Source organism: Sphaerulina musiva (genome assembly GCF_000320565.1).
Source record: "Sphaerulina musiva SO2202 unplaced genomic scaffold SEPMUscaffold_8, whole genome shotgun sequence".
In the NCBI taxonomy this organism is placed as follows: Eukaryota; Fungi; Ascomycota; class Dothideomycetes; order Mycosphaerellales; family Mycosphaerellaceae; genus Sphaerulina; species Sphaerulina musiva.
Genome location: NW_016017390.1, coordinates 749,776 through 765,860, shown reverse-complemented (window position 1 = coordinate 765,860; position 16,085 = coordinate 749,776). Strand labels below are relative to the sequence as shown.

General features: G+C 49.2%; 6 protein-coding genes across 6 annotated transcripts; 5 read left to right on the top strand and 1 right to left on the bottom strand.

Moving 5' to 3' along the window:
* Positions 1-3,983: 3,983 nt before the first annotated feature.
* SEPMUDRAFT_49626 (uncharacterized protein) lies at positions 3,984-4,229 on the top strand (the record flags this gene model as incomplete). Its single annotated transcript, XM_016909122.1, has 1 exon — positions 3,984-4,229. One exon carries the CDS (start codon positions 3,984-3,986, stop codon positions 4,227-4,229), a length of 246 nt encoding a protein of 81 aa, XP_016758700.1.
* SEPMUDRAFT_69822 (uncharacterized protein) lies at positions 3,984-4,844 on the top strand (the record flags this gene model as incomplete). Its single annotated transcript, XM_016909879.1, has 1 exon — positions 3,984-4,844. A coding segment is annotated over exon 1 (291 nt), but the record flags the coding sequence as incomplete, so codon positions are not given.
* An 847-nt stretch (positions 4,845-5,691) lies between these two features.
* Positions 5,692-6,475, top strand: SEPMUDRAFT_48457 (uncharacterized protein; the record flags this gene model as incomplete). Its single annotated transcript, XM_016909067.1, has 2 exons — positions 5,692-6,126; positions 6,227-6,475. 2 exons carry the CDS (start codon positions 5,692-5,694, stop codon positions 6,473-6,475), a joined length of 684 nt encoding a protein of 227 aa, XP_016758698.1.
* Positions 6,476-7,084: 609 nt separating this feature from the next.
* Positions 7,085-11,979, top strand: SEPMUDRAFT_127260 (2-oxoglutarate dehydrogenase E1 component mitochondrial precursor). The gene is made up of 4 exons (XM_016902139.1): positions 7,085-7,544; positions 7,610-11,193; positions 11,291-11,858; positions 11,951-11,979. Exons 1-2 carry the CDS (start codon positions 7,224-7,226, stop codon positions 10,448-10,450), a joined length of 3,162 nt encoding a protein of 1,053 aa, XP_016758697.1. The 5' UTR covers positions 7,085-7,223; the 3' UTR covers positions 10,451-11,193; positions 11,291-11,858; positions 11,951-11,979.
* SEPMUDRAFT_49814 (Aldo/keto reductase) lies at positions 10,781-11,998 on the bottom strand (the record flags this gene model as incomplete). Its single annotated transcript, XM_016909134.1, has 3 exons — positions 10,781-11,193; positions 11,291-11,858; positions 11,951-11,998. 3 exons carry the CDS (start codon positions 11,996-11,998, stop codon positions 10,781-10,783), a joined length of 1,029 nt encoding a protein of 342 aa, XP_016758696.1.
* Positions 11,999-12,918: 920 nt separating this feature from the next.
* SEPMUDRAFT_150634 (uncharacterized protein) lies at positions 12,919-14,912 on the top strand. Its single transcript, XM_016906301.1, has one exon. The coding sequence runs from the start codon at positions 13,469-13,471 to the stop codon at positions 14,831-14,833; it is 1,365 nt and encodes a 454-aa protein (XP_016758695.1). The 5' UTR covers positions 12,919-13,468; the 3' UTR covers positions 14,834-14,912.
* Positions 14,913-16,085: the final 1,173 nt, after the last annotated feature.

The window sequence follows — 16,085 nt, the reverse complement described above, 5'->3', positions numbered from 1 at the left end:
AGTTATTTACTAGGCTATATAGGGTAATATAGGCCGTACGGTGCGTACGGTCGCCGGTCGCTACGTTGTATAACGTACTACTAATAGATAGCGCGAAGCTATAGGGGAGGAGGCTCGCTTTATACTATTCGTAGGTATCGGCGGGAAGAAAGGCCTCGAGGTCTATAGTATTAAGTTAGCGAGCAGGCTACGAGTAGAGCGAGTATATATACTAAACCCTTCTAGTATCCCTTCGAGCGTCTATAGAACCTCCTTAGGTATACGTATACCTTACTGCGTAGCGCTATAGAGCTCTAGATAATACCGTAATATATAAGGAATGCCTAGAATCGAGTATAGCCGATTGTTTTGCCTCCGAATCTTATAGTAATTCTATACCTTTACGAATCCTACTACTGTCTTACAGAGAATCGTAGTATAGATCGCTAGAAAGGTAATACGATCGCCTAATAACTCTAGGTCAAATTCGTTCGTAGTATTTAAGCTATAGAAGTACGCGCGCTATTTATTTAGCGCCTTAGCCTACTGATTCTACTATGCCTCGATACGCTAATTTATCTTACTTATACTATATCGGAAGTATTTACCGAATCGTAGTAGTAGTAACGAGGCCTCGCCGCGAGTACTACGCTTAGTATTCTCGACGTTATAAGTAGTATAATATACTATATAGTACGCGTCGGCGGCTAGAATAGTCTTACCTCTACGATCCGAGCGTATAATTACCGGCGCGTATCTACTATAGCGTAGTATCGCGATATACTAAGCGAGCACTAAAACGGCCGATCTACTAGTAATTCTAATGTAAATCTACTCTATATACCGCGTATATACGTCGATTGCGCTATATATCTAAATACCCTAGTACTCGAACTTATAGTACGTATCTATTAAAATTACTGCTAACGGCCTAGGTATAATAACAGTACTATAGTACTCTCTAGCCTTCTCGTATCGCTACTAAATACTATCGGAATTAAGCAATTTAACAATACGGTAGATACGGTCTCTAAGTAGGTTAGCCGATAGCGATTTAGTAAGCGAGTAGATAGCAAGCGCCTACGTACCTCCTAATTATATTTATCTCTAAACGTAGATATATATATAGGTTCCTCCTACTATATACCTCTACCTCTAACTTAGCGAGCTTATCTACGAGTGCTATAGCGATTAACTCTTTAGTATATACTTACTCTGCTACTAGTATCTACTTCCTAAACCCTAGCTCTTTATATATACGCCGATATATCCTTATACTAATTTTCTAGCTATTAATCGCTAGAATCGCAACTGCTTCGCTATCTATAAGTCGTAGCTTAGTATAGGTATACGCTATACGTATACGTAAGCTATCGTCTTCGTCGAAGATATCGTACTATCGACGATATAAAGGTATAGCGGCTATAGTAAGGCCCTAGGCTTATAGCCGTCGTTCGAATATACGCTCTACGATAGAAATACCGAACTACTAGTATAGATTAGTAATAATCTGCCTCTACAAGACACCTTCTACGAGCTATATAGCGATATAGACCTAATAGTTATTATAGTCTATAGCGCGTAGTCCTCTAGGTACGTACGTCCGAGGTATATTAGTAGGTAGCGACGGATGCGGCGGTAACGGCGAGGTAGGCGGCGAGCGTATAGCGAGTGTATGTAGTAGTATATAGTAGGTAGAAGGGTAGAAGTAGTAGGAAAATGAAGCCAAAGAAAGCCGGGGGTGACGTGTGGCGGCTGGCCACTTTGGGCCTCCGTAGCAGACGCTGCAGTCAGTGCCAACTATAGCAGCACAAGTAGTGGTGTAGAGTACCAAGGCCACCTACCTTACCACCTATACCTTACTACACGAACACCTCTATAACGACGAGCTTAGCGAGGCCGACGACGACGACGATAGCGTACTAATTATTAAGAAAGAGAAGGCATTATAGATAAAGAGCGTAACTAACGCCCGTAAGCTACCTAAGTTTGTCGAAATCGACGGTAATACCGATATAGACAACGCTTATATTAAGAAAGAGAAGGTATTATAGACAGAGAGCGTAACTAACGCCTATAAGCTACCTAAGTTCGTCGACTTAGAAGCGACGCTAGTAGCGAGCGCGACGAGTAGTACTACCGGTACGGCGATACTAGTAGCGAGCGCGACGAGTAGTACTGCCGCTACGCCTATAGCTAAGCGATATAAGCTAGCGGTTCCAATTAGAGAGAGGGCAATAACTAGAGCGCTAAGCAAGAAATAAATCGCCGCGCTCGCTGTTAGTATCGATAGATATAAGCCCGTAGGGCCCCCGGGGCCTAACGCTACGGCGGTTACTATTACTACCGCCGGCGCCGCCCGGTATTACTTATATAGAGCGTAGATACGAGTAGAAAAGACTAATTTTTATAGCTATCTACTACTATCGACTTATATCTACGACAGTATGCCTATATTATAGAGTTTGCGTAGGGTCGGCGGACGATCCGATTAGTCGGGTATACCCGGTACTAGCTTATATTCGCTAACTCGCTATAGAAACGCTATAGATCGCGCGTAGCCTACCTAACTCGCTATACTCGCTACGGTATATCGCTACTATATATATAAATAGGTAGGTAGGTATATATATACCTATCTACTAATTATTCGTACGTAGAATCGTAGTCGATTCCGGTATCGATACTCTACCCTACGGCTATACCGCTATAGCTATATTATAGACTATACGCCGGAGCTCGTCGACGTACGGTATAAGCTACTCTACCTAATCCTCTAATTTACCTATCCTATCTTGAACGGTCCCTACCGTAGCCTATAGGCTATCGACCGTAGCCTATAGCGCTTTAATAGTAGCCTCTAGCTAGGCGATTCGCTACGAATCGCTAGAGGAATCGTTAATAGGTATCCCGGCCTAATAGCCTAACTTAGTATATCGCTTATAGTAGGCGTAGATAATACTATTCTTTACGTCTACCTTATACGGCGTATCGCGCGGACCGCGAGTATACTAGTAATATAGATCTAGCGTATTAATACCCTCTATAGTCTCTATAATTCGGCTAGCTTAGTCGAACTTCTATAGGTTATTTTTCGTAACCTTCTTCTTCGTCGCGTCGTTGCCCGTAGCCTCGTCTAACTAGCCCTACTATCTTTCGATTAAGTAGAACTAGAAGTTACTAGAGTCTATAGTAGTAGGCCGGCGCGGGTATAGATCGGGGGTGTATACGGCCCTATATATAGCGAGTTAGCAGAGATTCTAGTAGAGATTTAGTAGCGAGTAAGGCTAGCCTACCTAGTATCGTCCTCCTTATCCTCCTTATCCTCCTCCTTATCCTCTAAGGTATCCTCGGTATCGGTGTCCTCGTCTATAGCGTCGCCGTTATTTATCGTAGACATATTCCTACCGAGCGCTACTAAAGTAGCAGATATAAGGAATCTATAGTATATTAGTAATATACGAGTTTACGCGCTACGCAACAACGTACTAAGGTTCGAATAATATAGTTATCTACGTCTACGGTAGTAGAGGAGAGAGAGTAGACGTATTATAGTAGTAGATTCTTTCTTCGAGTTGCTATAGCAACGGCTTTGTTACGTAGGTAACTTATTATTAAGACGACGGATCCGGCGACAAAGAGAGAGGTAAGGTAGCGACGGATACGGCGGTGACGGTAAGGTAGGCAGCGAGCGTATAGCGAGTATATATAGCGGTGTATAGTAGGTAGAAGGGTAGAAGTAGTAGGAAGATAAAGCCAAAGAAAGCCGGGGGTGACGTGTGGCGGCTGGCCACTTTGGGCTTCCGTCGTCTGCCAAACGTAAGCTCTGCTAGCGTGAAAGCAAAACAAGCCGCACTAGAAACTACCTCCTTATAGTGGTGACCCTTTATGTACTAGAACTATAGGTATACCTTACATAGTACAGGTAGTTCCGTTCTGTGAGAAGTCAGACTCCCTACGTCGTCTTACTGCTACCGATGGATCGTCTCACCCTGCAAGTGAACATGCTGCCAACCCGGAACACCATGCGACCACGGCGAGCATACATGGTCCAACAGCAGAGAACGTTCCTAGGGCTGCAAAAGACGCCACCACCTCCGCCAAAGACCATGGCCTGGCTGGTCTTGCAGGGCCTCGCTGTCGTCCTCGTTGCGGATCTTGCCATTGCCACGGCTACGGGTGAACCGACTACGATACGATCTGTCGCGCAAAGCGCTGGTTTGTGGCAGGACGCTCCACCATTCAAGTAGACACATGTCCAGAAAAAGTTGAACGAGGCGGAGCAAGGCAAAGAATAAGAGACCGCTGTTGAGCTGCTGCATGCCTAGTCCTGAGATGGAGTGCCACTGCTCTTGAGAGACGGCGACGACTGCGTGGAAAAGTAGGTCTCGATGGAAGCATTGCATACAGGCGGGCGAGACTGCAGTGAGGCGGAGCCATTGCTGACGTCTTGTTCTGCCACAATGCGATGTCGACCATATACAGCTCGCTTATTAGGGTCGCAGCAGGTTCGATCTCTCTTGCGGAGATCGAACATGGTCGAGTGGCCCATGCGGGGAGTATACTATGGGTAAATGTACGGCCGGAGACGACTCCAGTGGAAGCTGCTTATCGACTCAATGTGCACTGAGTATTATGCAGTCTGGAGCGCGTACTGTTGCTACTGCCTCTCCTTGACCTGCCCGTTGCTCGCCGAGTCTCAAGTAGATGGCACCGATATTACTGTCGAACAGTCGAAGAAAATATGGGAAACACCCTTCACCTTGCCAAACAGTACTTTCCGCAACGACCTTGGCCTTCCATCTAATGCTACATATTCCACCTTCTCTCCGCGCGAGCAGACGGCAGGACAGGATAGTACACACACCATCAACATCCAAAGAAGCAATAGACGAGAGGGAAACCCGCGCCCTTCCAATGGCATATGGCTTTCGCTCTCCCTCCAACCATTTCAGCGCTCCACAAACGAACTAGATGAATGGAACTTGGCGATCTGCCTAGTCCCAGGGGTGCTGGTGGCCCAATGCCAATGGTTGCCGAAGCTTGGACTGGGGATTATGGAGTTGCTTGGTAGCAGGAGCTTGACTCCAGTCAAGCCTATTGAGTGAAGTATATCAGTATTCAGTTTTTGTGGCGTCCAATCTGATATAGGAGGTTGGGCAGAGCTTGGAGAACTTGGGATCATATGAAGATGAGCGAGATCAAAGAGGTTTAGGGACACGCAGGTAGATCGCTCGAGCTATAGCCGATATCATACTTTTCTAGGCTGGTTCTGATCGCCTGTGTTGAAAAGACGTCTCTGAAGTTTTCTCGATCTGGTAGTTGTACAACAGAGCGAGAGCGCGAAAGAATTGGAGCAGGGCACTTGTTTGCTGTCGTCCTTGGTAAATGGGACGATTAGCGGCATGGGCCGCTTCACAACATCATCAACCATCTTATTAATGCTTGAATGTCAGGTAGGAGGTAATGAAAGTGTGACCAGATCCAAGCTTGGTGCACAGTGCTACATACATGTAGACAGTACATGTATGCACACTGGTTGCTGGCTAAAAATCTAGATTGGTACCACCGTGAGCTCCTTGCCGATCACTTCCTCAATACATAGCGATCCTTCTTCAACATAGGTATGGAACTATCTCAGCTGAACACAGAAGATTCTCCCTCCTCCCATCCCACAGCATCTCGCCTTCTCACAACTTCAACCACCCAAGCATGAAAATCATCCTCACAGGCGCAACAGGACTCATAGGCTCCGCAGTCCTCCAACGTCTCATTTCCCTTCCTACTATAACTTCCATCATCGTCCTCTCGAGACCAGAACTCCCCACTAAGCACCCCAAAATCCAAACTATCATCATCCACGACTTTTTACATGGATACTCGCCAGATGTCCTAGCTAGTATCCAAGGTGCTGAAGCTTGCATTTGGGTTTTGGGTTCTCCCACCTCGGGAAGAGAGGTCCATCACGATATGACTATGGCTGCTACAAAGGCGTTTTCTGAAAACTGTGTTGAGCAGGTTGGGAAGGATAGTGGTGGTAGTGGTGGTGGTCAGAAGGCATTTAGATTTGTGTACACGAGTGGGTCGCTTGTTGTGACGGATCAGAATGCTCAGACGTGGTTTATGGGTGATGGGAGGAAGATGAGGGTGTGTGTTTCTTTTTTTTTCTTATTCTTCTGTTGTTCCGATACCTGCAAATGTGTGTGGGCGAAAGTAAAAAGTACCTTACTGATGATCAAATTTGTAGGGAGATGTTGAGACCAAAGTCATCGAAATGGAGAAGCAGCAAGGTGGATCGTGGAAGTCTTATATTGTGCGTCCTTCACTGGTGACGACGGGGGAGCCAATCTATAAATTCCTACTGGGCGGGAATTACATTCCCAAGGAGGAACTTGCGGCTACAATGGTTGATTTGGCGGTAAATGGTGGCGATCAGCAAACGCTGAATAACGCCGAGCTGAAGCAGAGGGGCAAAGATGTGTTGCGACAAACATGATGCGAGGCGTATCAACTACCTACCTAGGTATGACAGACTACACAGTGTGCATCGACAGCACTCGTCTTCTCTGTGCCAGTGGACTTTACGGGCTTTTAAGCTAAGGCAGGAGGTAGGTATATTCGGTCTGCGAGAAATCTAGACAACATGACTGTGAATTCCTTGTCAAATCGGCCCTGAGATCAGTTCTGAAGTCATCCTCCATGTCAGCAGTGCCTGGGATTGCTCCGAGGTGGCGAAGAAGTTTGCTGAAAGGACGTGTGGAATCGTGGAAGTCGGCGCTGGTCTTGACGGGTAGAAGAGAAGTTCAGGATATGTGGCTCTTAGGTTATGCTGCTGGAATAATACTAGATAGCAAGAATGGTATTGGATTCCATGTCGATCGACTGCCAATAGAAGCTGAGGTGAATGTGATGATGAACATGTTGTACTGTAGATCTCTTCACCTAATCATTAATGCCAGGCCAGGACCCGAAAGCAGTGCCGTGTGTGGGCGCGACAACAGACTTCCGACTCGTGCCGTTTGCCGCCAACGTGGTTGGAACGGAATCTTTGTCAGGTACTTTGTAGCTCGCTTCGCCTCACCTCGTGCACGCTTGCACGCAACAGAAACAACATCTCACCTGCCCTCCCTATCCCTCCTCTTCCTGCCCACCCGACTCCTCATCAGCGCATCGCCGCGTGTGAAGCGACCTCTATATACCTCAGCCTCACTGCCCTGCTGAACCGCCCTCCCAGTGCAGCAGCCATGCTGCTCTCCCAGCTGTCCCGATGCAGCAAACGCCTGGCCTCCGGTAGCTCCGCGAGAGCCTTTTCCAGCGCAGCACCTCAGAGCGCCCCACGCACCGCCCTGATAACGAAGCGACGAGAACTCGGCGTCTCCTCGTACAATGCCTTCACGGCCCACCATCGCCAGTATGCACAAGCTGCGGAAAGGACAGATCAGGGCGTTGACCCCTCAGACTCCTTCTTGACGGGTAACACTGCCGGCTATGTGGATGAGATGTACTCGGAATGGCAGCGCGACCCATCGTCTGTCCACGTGAGCTGGCAGCACTACTTCAAGAATGTAAGGACATCGAGGTTCACAGGAAACGAAGCGCATAGACAGATGCTAATGCTTTTGCTATTCAGATGGAATCAGGCGACATGCCTGTTTCTAGAGCCTTCACTCCACCCCCTACGATTGTCCCTCCGCCCGCAGGCGGTGTCATTGCTCCGTCTGGTGCCGTTGGCGCTGCAGCTGGCCAGAGCAGCGAAGTGCTGAACCACTTGAAGGTACAGCTGCTAGTACGAGCTTACCAGGCACGAGGACACCACAAGGCCAAGATTGACCCACTTGGGATTAAGGATCTCAATAAATCCACCCCAAAAGAGCTGGAGTTGAAGACATATAACTTCACCGAGAAGGACATGGACATGGAGCTCACCCTTGGGCCTGGTATCTTACCCCGTTTCGCAAAAGACGGCCGAGAGAAGATGACCCTGCGTGAGATCATTGATGCTTGCGAGCGCTTGTACTGTGGTCCATACGGTGTCGAGTACATTCACATCGCAGACAGAGAGCAATGCGATTGGCTGCGAGAAAGAGTCGAAGTCCCTCAGCCTTACAAGTACTCCGTGGATGAGAAGCGGCGAATTCTCGACCGACTGATTTGGTCGTCTTCGTTTGAGTCTTTCCTGGCCACCAAGTACCCCAATGATAAGCGTTTCGGTCTCGAAGGTGGTGAATCGCTCATCCCTGGTATGAAAGCCCTCATCGATCGTTCTGTCGACTACGGTGTCAAGGATATTGTCATTGGCATGCCTCACAGAGGTCGTCTGAACGTGCTGTCCAACGTGGTGCGCAAGCCAAACGAGTCTATCTTCTCCGAATTCGGTGGGTCTGCTGAGCCATCTGACGAGGGCTCTGGAGATGTCAAGTACCATCTGGGTATGAACTTCGAGCGTCCAACTCCTTCCGGAAAGCGCGTGCAACTTTCTCTGGTCGCCAACCCGTCTCATTTGGAAGCCGAGGACCCTGTTGTGCTTGGCAAGACCCGTGCCATTCTCCACTACAACAATGACGAGGAGAAGGCCACTTCTGCCATGGGCGTCCTGCTTCACGGTGATGCTGCATTTGCTGCGCAAGGTATTGTGTACGAAACCATGGGTTTCGTTGGCTTGCCAGCATACCAGACCGGCGGTACCATCCACTTGATCGTCAACAACCAAATCGGCTTCACCACTGATCCACGTTTCGCTCGTTCTACTCCCTACTGCTCTGATTTGGCCAAGTTCGTCGAGGCCCCTATCTTCCACGTCAATGGCGATGATGTCGAGGCTCTGAACTTCGTCTGCCAGCTCGCCGCTGATTGGCGCGCTGAGTTCAAGAAGGACGTTGTCGTCGACATTGTCTGCTACCGAAAGCAGGGTCACAACGAGACCGATCAGCCATCTTTCACACAGCCACTCATGTACAAGAAGATTAACGAGCAGCTTCCAGTTCTGGACAAATACACCCAGCAGCTCCTCGATGCCAAAACTTTCACCAAGGAGGACATCGAAGAGCACAAGAGCTGGGTCTGGGGCATGCTCGAGGAGTCTTTCGCCAAGTCCAAGGACTACCAACCAAACTCTCGAGAGTGGCTGACCAGCGCCTGGAATGGCTTCAAGTCGCCTAAAGAGTTGGCAACCGAGATCCTGCCTCATGAGCCTACTGCCGTCGATGCTGACACCCTGAAGCAAGTTGCTAAAGTCATTGGACAGCCTCCAGAAGGATTCCAGGTCCACAAAAACCTCAAGCGTATCTTGGCTAACAGGACAAAGAGTGTTGAGGAGGGTAAGAATATTGACATGTCTACTGGAGAAGCTCTCGCGTTCGGAACTCTCGTCAAGGAGGGTCACCACGTCCGTGTTTCTGGTCAGGACGTAGAGCGTGGAACCTTCTCCCAACGACACGCCGTTCTGCATGACCAAGAGAGCGAAGGCACTTACACTCCCCTGAAGCACATTAGTGAAGATCAAGGATCATTCGTCATCGCTAACTCAAGCTTGTCTGAGTACGGTGCCCTAGGATTCGAGTATGGCTACTCGCTCTCGTCCCCCACTGCTCTCGTCATTTGGGAAGCGCAGTTTGGTGACTTCGCCAACAACGCACAGTGTGTCATTGACCAGTTCATTGCATCTGGAGAGGTCAAGTGGCTGCAACGTTCCGGTCTTGTTATGAACCTGCCACACGGATACGATGGTCAAGGACCCGAACACAGTTCTGGCCGTATGGAGCGCTTCCTTCAGCTGTGTAATGAAGACCCACGTATCTTCCCAGCACCAGAGAAGCTCGATCGCCAGCACCAGGACTGCAACATGCAGATCGTCTACTGTACCACTCCAGCAAACTCCTTCCACATCCTTCGTCGCCAGATGAACCGACAGTTCCGCAAGCCTCTCATCTCGTTCTTCAGTAAGAGCTTGCTCCGCCACCCGCTCGCACGATCCAAGATCGAGGACTTCACTGGCGACAGCGCCTTCCAATGGATCATCCCTGATCCTGCCCATGAGGCCGACGCGGCTTTCCAGATTGACAGTCACGACAAGATCGAACGCGTCATTCTCTGCTCCGGTCAAGTCTTCGCAGCACTTTTCAAGCACCGAGAAACCAACGACATCAAGAACACGGCCATTGTCCGTCTCGAACAACTCAACCCCTTCCCATGGGCACAGCTCAAGGAGAACCTGGACAGCTATCCTAACGCGCAAAACATTGTCTGGTGTCAAGAGGAGCCTCTCAATGCTGGTGCATGGAGTTTCACTCAACCTCGTATCGAGACTCTGTTGAACCACACGGAGCACCACGACCGGAAACACGTCATGTATGCGGGACGTAACCCTAGTGCATCGGTGGCGACTGGTTTGAAGAGCAGCCATCTTTTGGAGGAGAAGCGTCTATTAGAAGATGCTTTCAGTGTAAAGCAGGACAAGCTGAAGGGAGAATAGGTGAACAAGCGCGTGGACGACAGACCCGTGCGTATTCATAAGCATGTGAGATAGCATTCGAGAGGGAAATGAAATAAAGGTGGGCGAAGGACAGCTGTCTTGCATGATTTGTAAATAGTAACTGTGGTGTAAGCAAGGTAGGTATATAGGTACTGACTCAATGGCGTTTCCCAGGTCTTCAATCTGCTTGAATGGGATGTGTCTCAGACGTTCTTCTTGGAGTTGGTGCGTTCCCGTTAGCTCTCACGACTTGCTGAGTCATCACGCAAGTTGAAACACATCCATGGCAGGCAGGTACACTTCAAGTCTTGAATACATGTACCTCCTCCATCAATGGAAATACTTTTGCGAAATCGCCTTACAGCCCTCCCACCCCTGATCCAAAGCCTGCACCACCTCCTCGGGAAGAGCAGGTTTCTCCAAATCTACCAAATTCTGCTCAATATGCTGTACCGACGACGCACCAATAATAATGGCATCCCCAAATTCCCGCCGCAACTGACTATGATGCGTCATCCAACGCAACGCACATTCGGCTTCCGTCAATCCATGTTGGGATGCGACGGGTCGGAGCAGGTCGAGAGCGTCAAAGTATTGTGTGTTCCAGTAGCGGCCGCGGTACATTTTTCCTTGCCATTTGTTGCTGTCGAAGCGAGAGCCGGCTTCGACCGTGTTGTCGTTGCGGTGGTAGCGCGAGGTGAGGTAGCCTCCTGCTAGGGGGTTGTAGTTGTAGAAGGATATTTCTGGGTGGAGGAGGAAAGGGGGTGAGAGGGGTTAGTAGGGATTTCTTTTTGTTTCTTTTGTGTTTTGTGTCGAGAAGAGGGACAAGTAGGTACTCACTATACTTCCGCAAACAACTCAACAGCTCCAGCTCCACTGACCGATGCAGAGCATTATACACTCCCTGATACACATCAATCTGTTTCCATCCATGCTGTTTACACATCTCACTCATCTGCGCCACCTCCCACGCCATATAATTGCTCACTCCCAACCTCTTAAATTTCCCCTCCTGATACAAATCATTCACCACCTTCAACGTCGTCTCAAACGGCACCGTCCGATCCGGACCATGCAAATACCACAAATCCACCTGCTCCGTCCGCAACGCTTTCAAACTCTTTTCCAAATTCTCCCGCAAACCCTTTTCGTCCAAATGTCCATCCGTCGACCATCCGGGAACCGCATTGGGACCGGCGAAATTCGCCGTTGGATAGTATTTTGTATCTAAAACAATTTTTCTCTTTTGGTAGTCCAGCTCGCCGAGCATTTCTTCTGACGTGCCTTCGCCATAGGCTCGTGCTGTGTCGACTTCGTTGTGGCCGTGGGATTGGAAAATGTCCAAGATGGCTTTGGCTGTCGAGAGGTCGTGGACGCGAGATTGTTCGGCTCCGGGTTTGCCGAATGTCTGTAGTTTTTTTGGGGGGAGAGGTGGTTAGTTATTATGGTATTGATGCCTTCACCATCACGCAAGCTGTCTATGGCTATTATTTCACTCACCATGGCGCCAAAGACTACATTGACTGTGGTTTTTTGGTTGGAAGTCATCTTCGTAGTCTGATCTGTGTTGTAAAAGGAATTTTTTCTGAATGTTGTTTTGACTCTTTGTTTACTGGACTTTGAGACTTTCTACGCCTCTCTTTTATATATACTTCAATGTACAGTATGTACATGGTGATAGGCATCTGTACTGCGTCATGCCGTTCGCCAACACGCGTAGTCGGACATAAGGTGCCTATGAACGTATTTCCGTGTCTCATCTTTCATTCTCCTCCGACTGTGATGTGATGTCTTGTCAATAGTGATGATGATAATGCTCTCATCGTGTTCGGAGGCGGGACTTGTATAATCACTGTACTGTAGTAGGGGGATGTCATGCCTACTGTACTGATATGTGTTTGACACTTTGTGCTTCGGGATTCCGAGAAGAACGGCGAATACGCCAAGCCTAGCGCCCTAGCGGCTAGCCTTGTTAACAAGAGAGAATAACGTCAATAACCCGAACAGAGCTGGTCTTTTTACTGTTCTAGCCTTCTAGGGCTCCAGTTTGCCCTCATGTGGAATCATCATGAGGCGACTAGCACGACTCGGCGATGAGAATAGACGGGCCGCGGATGCTTGTTTATTCTCAGAATCTCAGGCACAGTACTGAGTACACTGTACTGTTACTAATGTGGTCCCTCTTACCTTACCTACCTAGACTACACTAATAGTGCTATATGGGGAAGTGACGGCGGGGGGAGCAGACCCTTTGAAGACATATCACTGCCTCTTTAGTCTTTACAAATTACTGCCTCTCCGTTCACCTCCTCCCCACTAGATGACCTCCAACGAGAATATCAGTTGAAATACACTTCTTCCTCCTTTAATGTTCTAGCCCTCCCCAGACGTCAACAACCCTCCTTTGGCCGCATCATCATCGTCACCATCACCATGGCTTCGCCTGCGCAGTTGGACGCCCTCCGCCAGTGGCTCCACGACAACGGCGGATATCTCCATCCACACGCTCTCCTGGCATACAGCGACGACGCGGGAGTGCATTGTCAAGCCGGCGCAAATCTCCCCCCAGGCGCCCAGATCTGTACCATCCCGCACTCCGTTGCCCTGTCGAGTCTGAACGCCCTCGTCGACGACTCCTTCACCGTTTTTCGGGATCGTGGTGGCCTGGCTCCGCGAGCCGTGGGCTACTTCTACCTCATGCACCAGTACATCACTCGGGCTACATCGCACTGGAAGCCTTACTTGGACACTCTCCCCGCTCCCGACGGTGATCTCCGGACTCCCTTTTTCTTCGACCAACAGGATTTGCTCTGGCTCGCCGAAACGGATGTCTTGTTCACGACCCAGGCGCGGCGGGCCCAGCACGAAGCACACTATCAACAGGCAATCGCGCTGCTCGTTAAGGCTCACATAGATCCAACGCCATATACATGGTGAGTCGGCATCTCGCAAGGTAGGTAGGTGGTGAAGGATATCCGTTTTGATCAACATAGGCAACTTTATCAGTGGGCTGTGACCATGTTCACTTCCCGCTCCTTCTCCTCTCGTGCTCTTCATCCGCAGGATAGCAAATACTGGCCGGCGTACAAGTCCGCTCCCGACGGCCGTAGAAAGACGGTGCTGCTGGACCTGTCCCGGAGCTCTGCAGATGAGCTGGACTTCCCTGTGCTCTTTCCCGTGCTGGATATCTTGAACCACCAGCACGCCGCTCATGTGGACTGGAGCTTTGATCCCGGAAGATTTACCGTGTCAATCAGTGACGCGGTTACGCAAGGTAGCGAAGTCTTCAACAATTATGGGCCCAAGAGCAACGACGAGCTCCTTTTGGGCTATGGCTTCTGTCTGTCCAGTAATCCCAATGACCAGGTCCTGCTGGTCCTCAAAACCCCTCCCGAGGGCCTTCAGCCAGATATTCGACAGATACAACCAGGATACTTTGACTCTACTGGAAAGTGGGATGCGCAGAAAGCCACCTTTGGCCTACACCGAACCGAGGTGGTGCCAAAAAGCCCTGGTGATGTGTTCCTGCAGCTGCCCTCGTCCCTCCTGGAACTTCTCACGTACACCATCCGTTTCGAGAGAAGGTTGCCATTCAAGTTCATCGATCACGTCCTGCAAAGTCTGGTCGATGAGACGAGCCCCAGCCGGCACTACTTGCCGCACATTACACGAATGATTGTCTCATCCTTGGCGCCCAAACTTGATAGGATCAAGAGTACCACACCCTCGACGCCGCCCATCAATAAAAAGCAAGAAATTGCCAAAGTCTACCGTGATAGCCAGACCGAAATACTGGAATCTCTGATGCTCAGCTTGCGCTTCTATCTACTCTCGATGCTCCGCCTGTCTTTTCCCACGACAGAGCCTGTGCCTACGGGAGCTTTCATCACTACCATCGAGGGTCTCCTTCAGTTACTCGGACGATCCAATCTGCAAGCTGCAAGCGACTTTGCTAGTGGCATCGCCGCGAATGCCGGAACCGCGGACCTCGACCAACTGCGACAGGCGGGCTGGGAGGAAGACATGTTCGTGCTCCTCCTATGCTACTGCCAATTGACCTTTGGTTTTGAGCTTCCCGAGTTCTGTGTCGATAGAGTCGCAGATGTGGAAGATGCACTCTACGCTGTGGAGTTGGAACAAGCCAAGGACTTGCTCGAGCTTGTTCAAGTGGCGGCAGCTGCTCATCCTGGCAGCATTTGGTCACTGGGGAAGTGGAACGCCGATTTCATTGCCAAAGTTGGTGGGAGAATGCTGATTCACGAGAGCTTTCCGATGATGGTACCTGTAGCTGCGCAGCAGGAGATGCCGTTGCAGGTGATATACATCCAAGGCATCCAGGCAGGAGGTGGTGTATCACGTGATGAAGTGCATGGAACAAGTTAACCAGTCAGACCATGAAACAAATTTTGCAGACATTATCGTCCTCGCGACACACGGCCAACAATCTATGATACACTTTCCAGACCTCCGTTTCACCCGATGTCGCCCATTCACCCACACTAGTGTCCGTTCTACCAGATTTACCATCTCCAGACCAGATTCCATCACCAGCCTTTGACCACTGCCCTGCCGGCATTCATCAATGCATCAGCTCAATGCATACCAGAGATTTCCAGAGATTTCCAGAGATTCTGACAGATGCCAGGTCATCAGCGTCATCGTCCTCGTCCATCACACTTTGTAATTAGATAACGTAGGTACCTAGGTAAGGGGTAGATCTGTTCTCACCCGACCAGAAGATTTTCTCTCGTGTGTTCGTGGGTGCGTGTGTGCTTTGCTCTTTTTTTTTCTCCGGGTTTTTTGTAATATTTCACCTCGATTGGAATAAAAAGGTGAACAAGAAGAAGACGAGAAGAGGTAGGTTATGATCATCCTCTGCCGAACCAGCCTAGTCTAGCTTTTACAGCTCGTCAGTCATAGTCAGCCTCGTTGCTATTTATTTATTCATTCATTTATTCCTCAGCTCTCGTGGAGAAAATGGGAGAGGGGGCTTCGATGTAGATAGATATTGTATAAATATACATACCTCCTGCCTCCTGCTGGATGTACTATACTCCCCACTATAATACCATCAAATTAATCATTAATAACCACCCTCAAGTCTCATATCATATCATATCACATCAGATTCTCCCTTCCTGTTGTTTTTGCTCTTGTGGCTCTCGCTGTTCTTATCGTCGTAGTGGTGGTTGTCCTTGTTCTTGTTCTTGTTGTTGTTGCAATTGAAACCCTTCCAAAGTCTTCAATAAGAGACAAAAAGCTACGACGCAGGCAAAGAGGAGTGGGCTGAGGAAACCGGGTGGCCAGAGTTTGGTGAGGGTGATTGGCATTGTTATGGCGACTTTTTTTTTATGATGAATGATGAATGATGAAGGAGAGGGTTTGGGTTTGGGTTTGGGTTTGGTTCTGGCGATTTGGCGTTTTTTCGTGGCTGGTTTGCTTGGTTTGGTTGGTTGGTGTGGAATCAGGAATCAAGGTAGTTTTTGTTGGATTGCTTTGCTTTTGCTTTTGCTTTTGCTTTTGCCTTTGCCTTTGCCTTGCTTTGTTGCTGGTGTTGTTGGGAGAGTCTTTGGTTCAAGGGGGAAGAAAAGGGGAGAGTGCTAGTAGCAAGATAGTACTTGCGCCATTGGAATGT

Excerpts from the sequence above, each read along its gene's own strand:
- SEPMUDRAFT_127260 (XM_016902139.1), top strand. The coding sequence starts at position 7,224 with ATGCTGCTCTCCCAGCTGTCCCGATGCAGCAAACGCCTGGCCTCCGGT. Across the intron at positions 7,545-7,609 it reads GGCAGCACTACTTCAAGAAT|ATGGAATCAGGCGACATGCC; the intron begins GTAAGGACATCG and ends TTTGCTATTCAG.
- SEPMUDRAFT_150634 (XM_016906301.1), top strand. The coding sequence starts at position 13,469 with ATGTTCACTTCCCGCTCCTTCTCCTCTCGTGCTCTTCATCCGCAGGAT.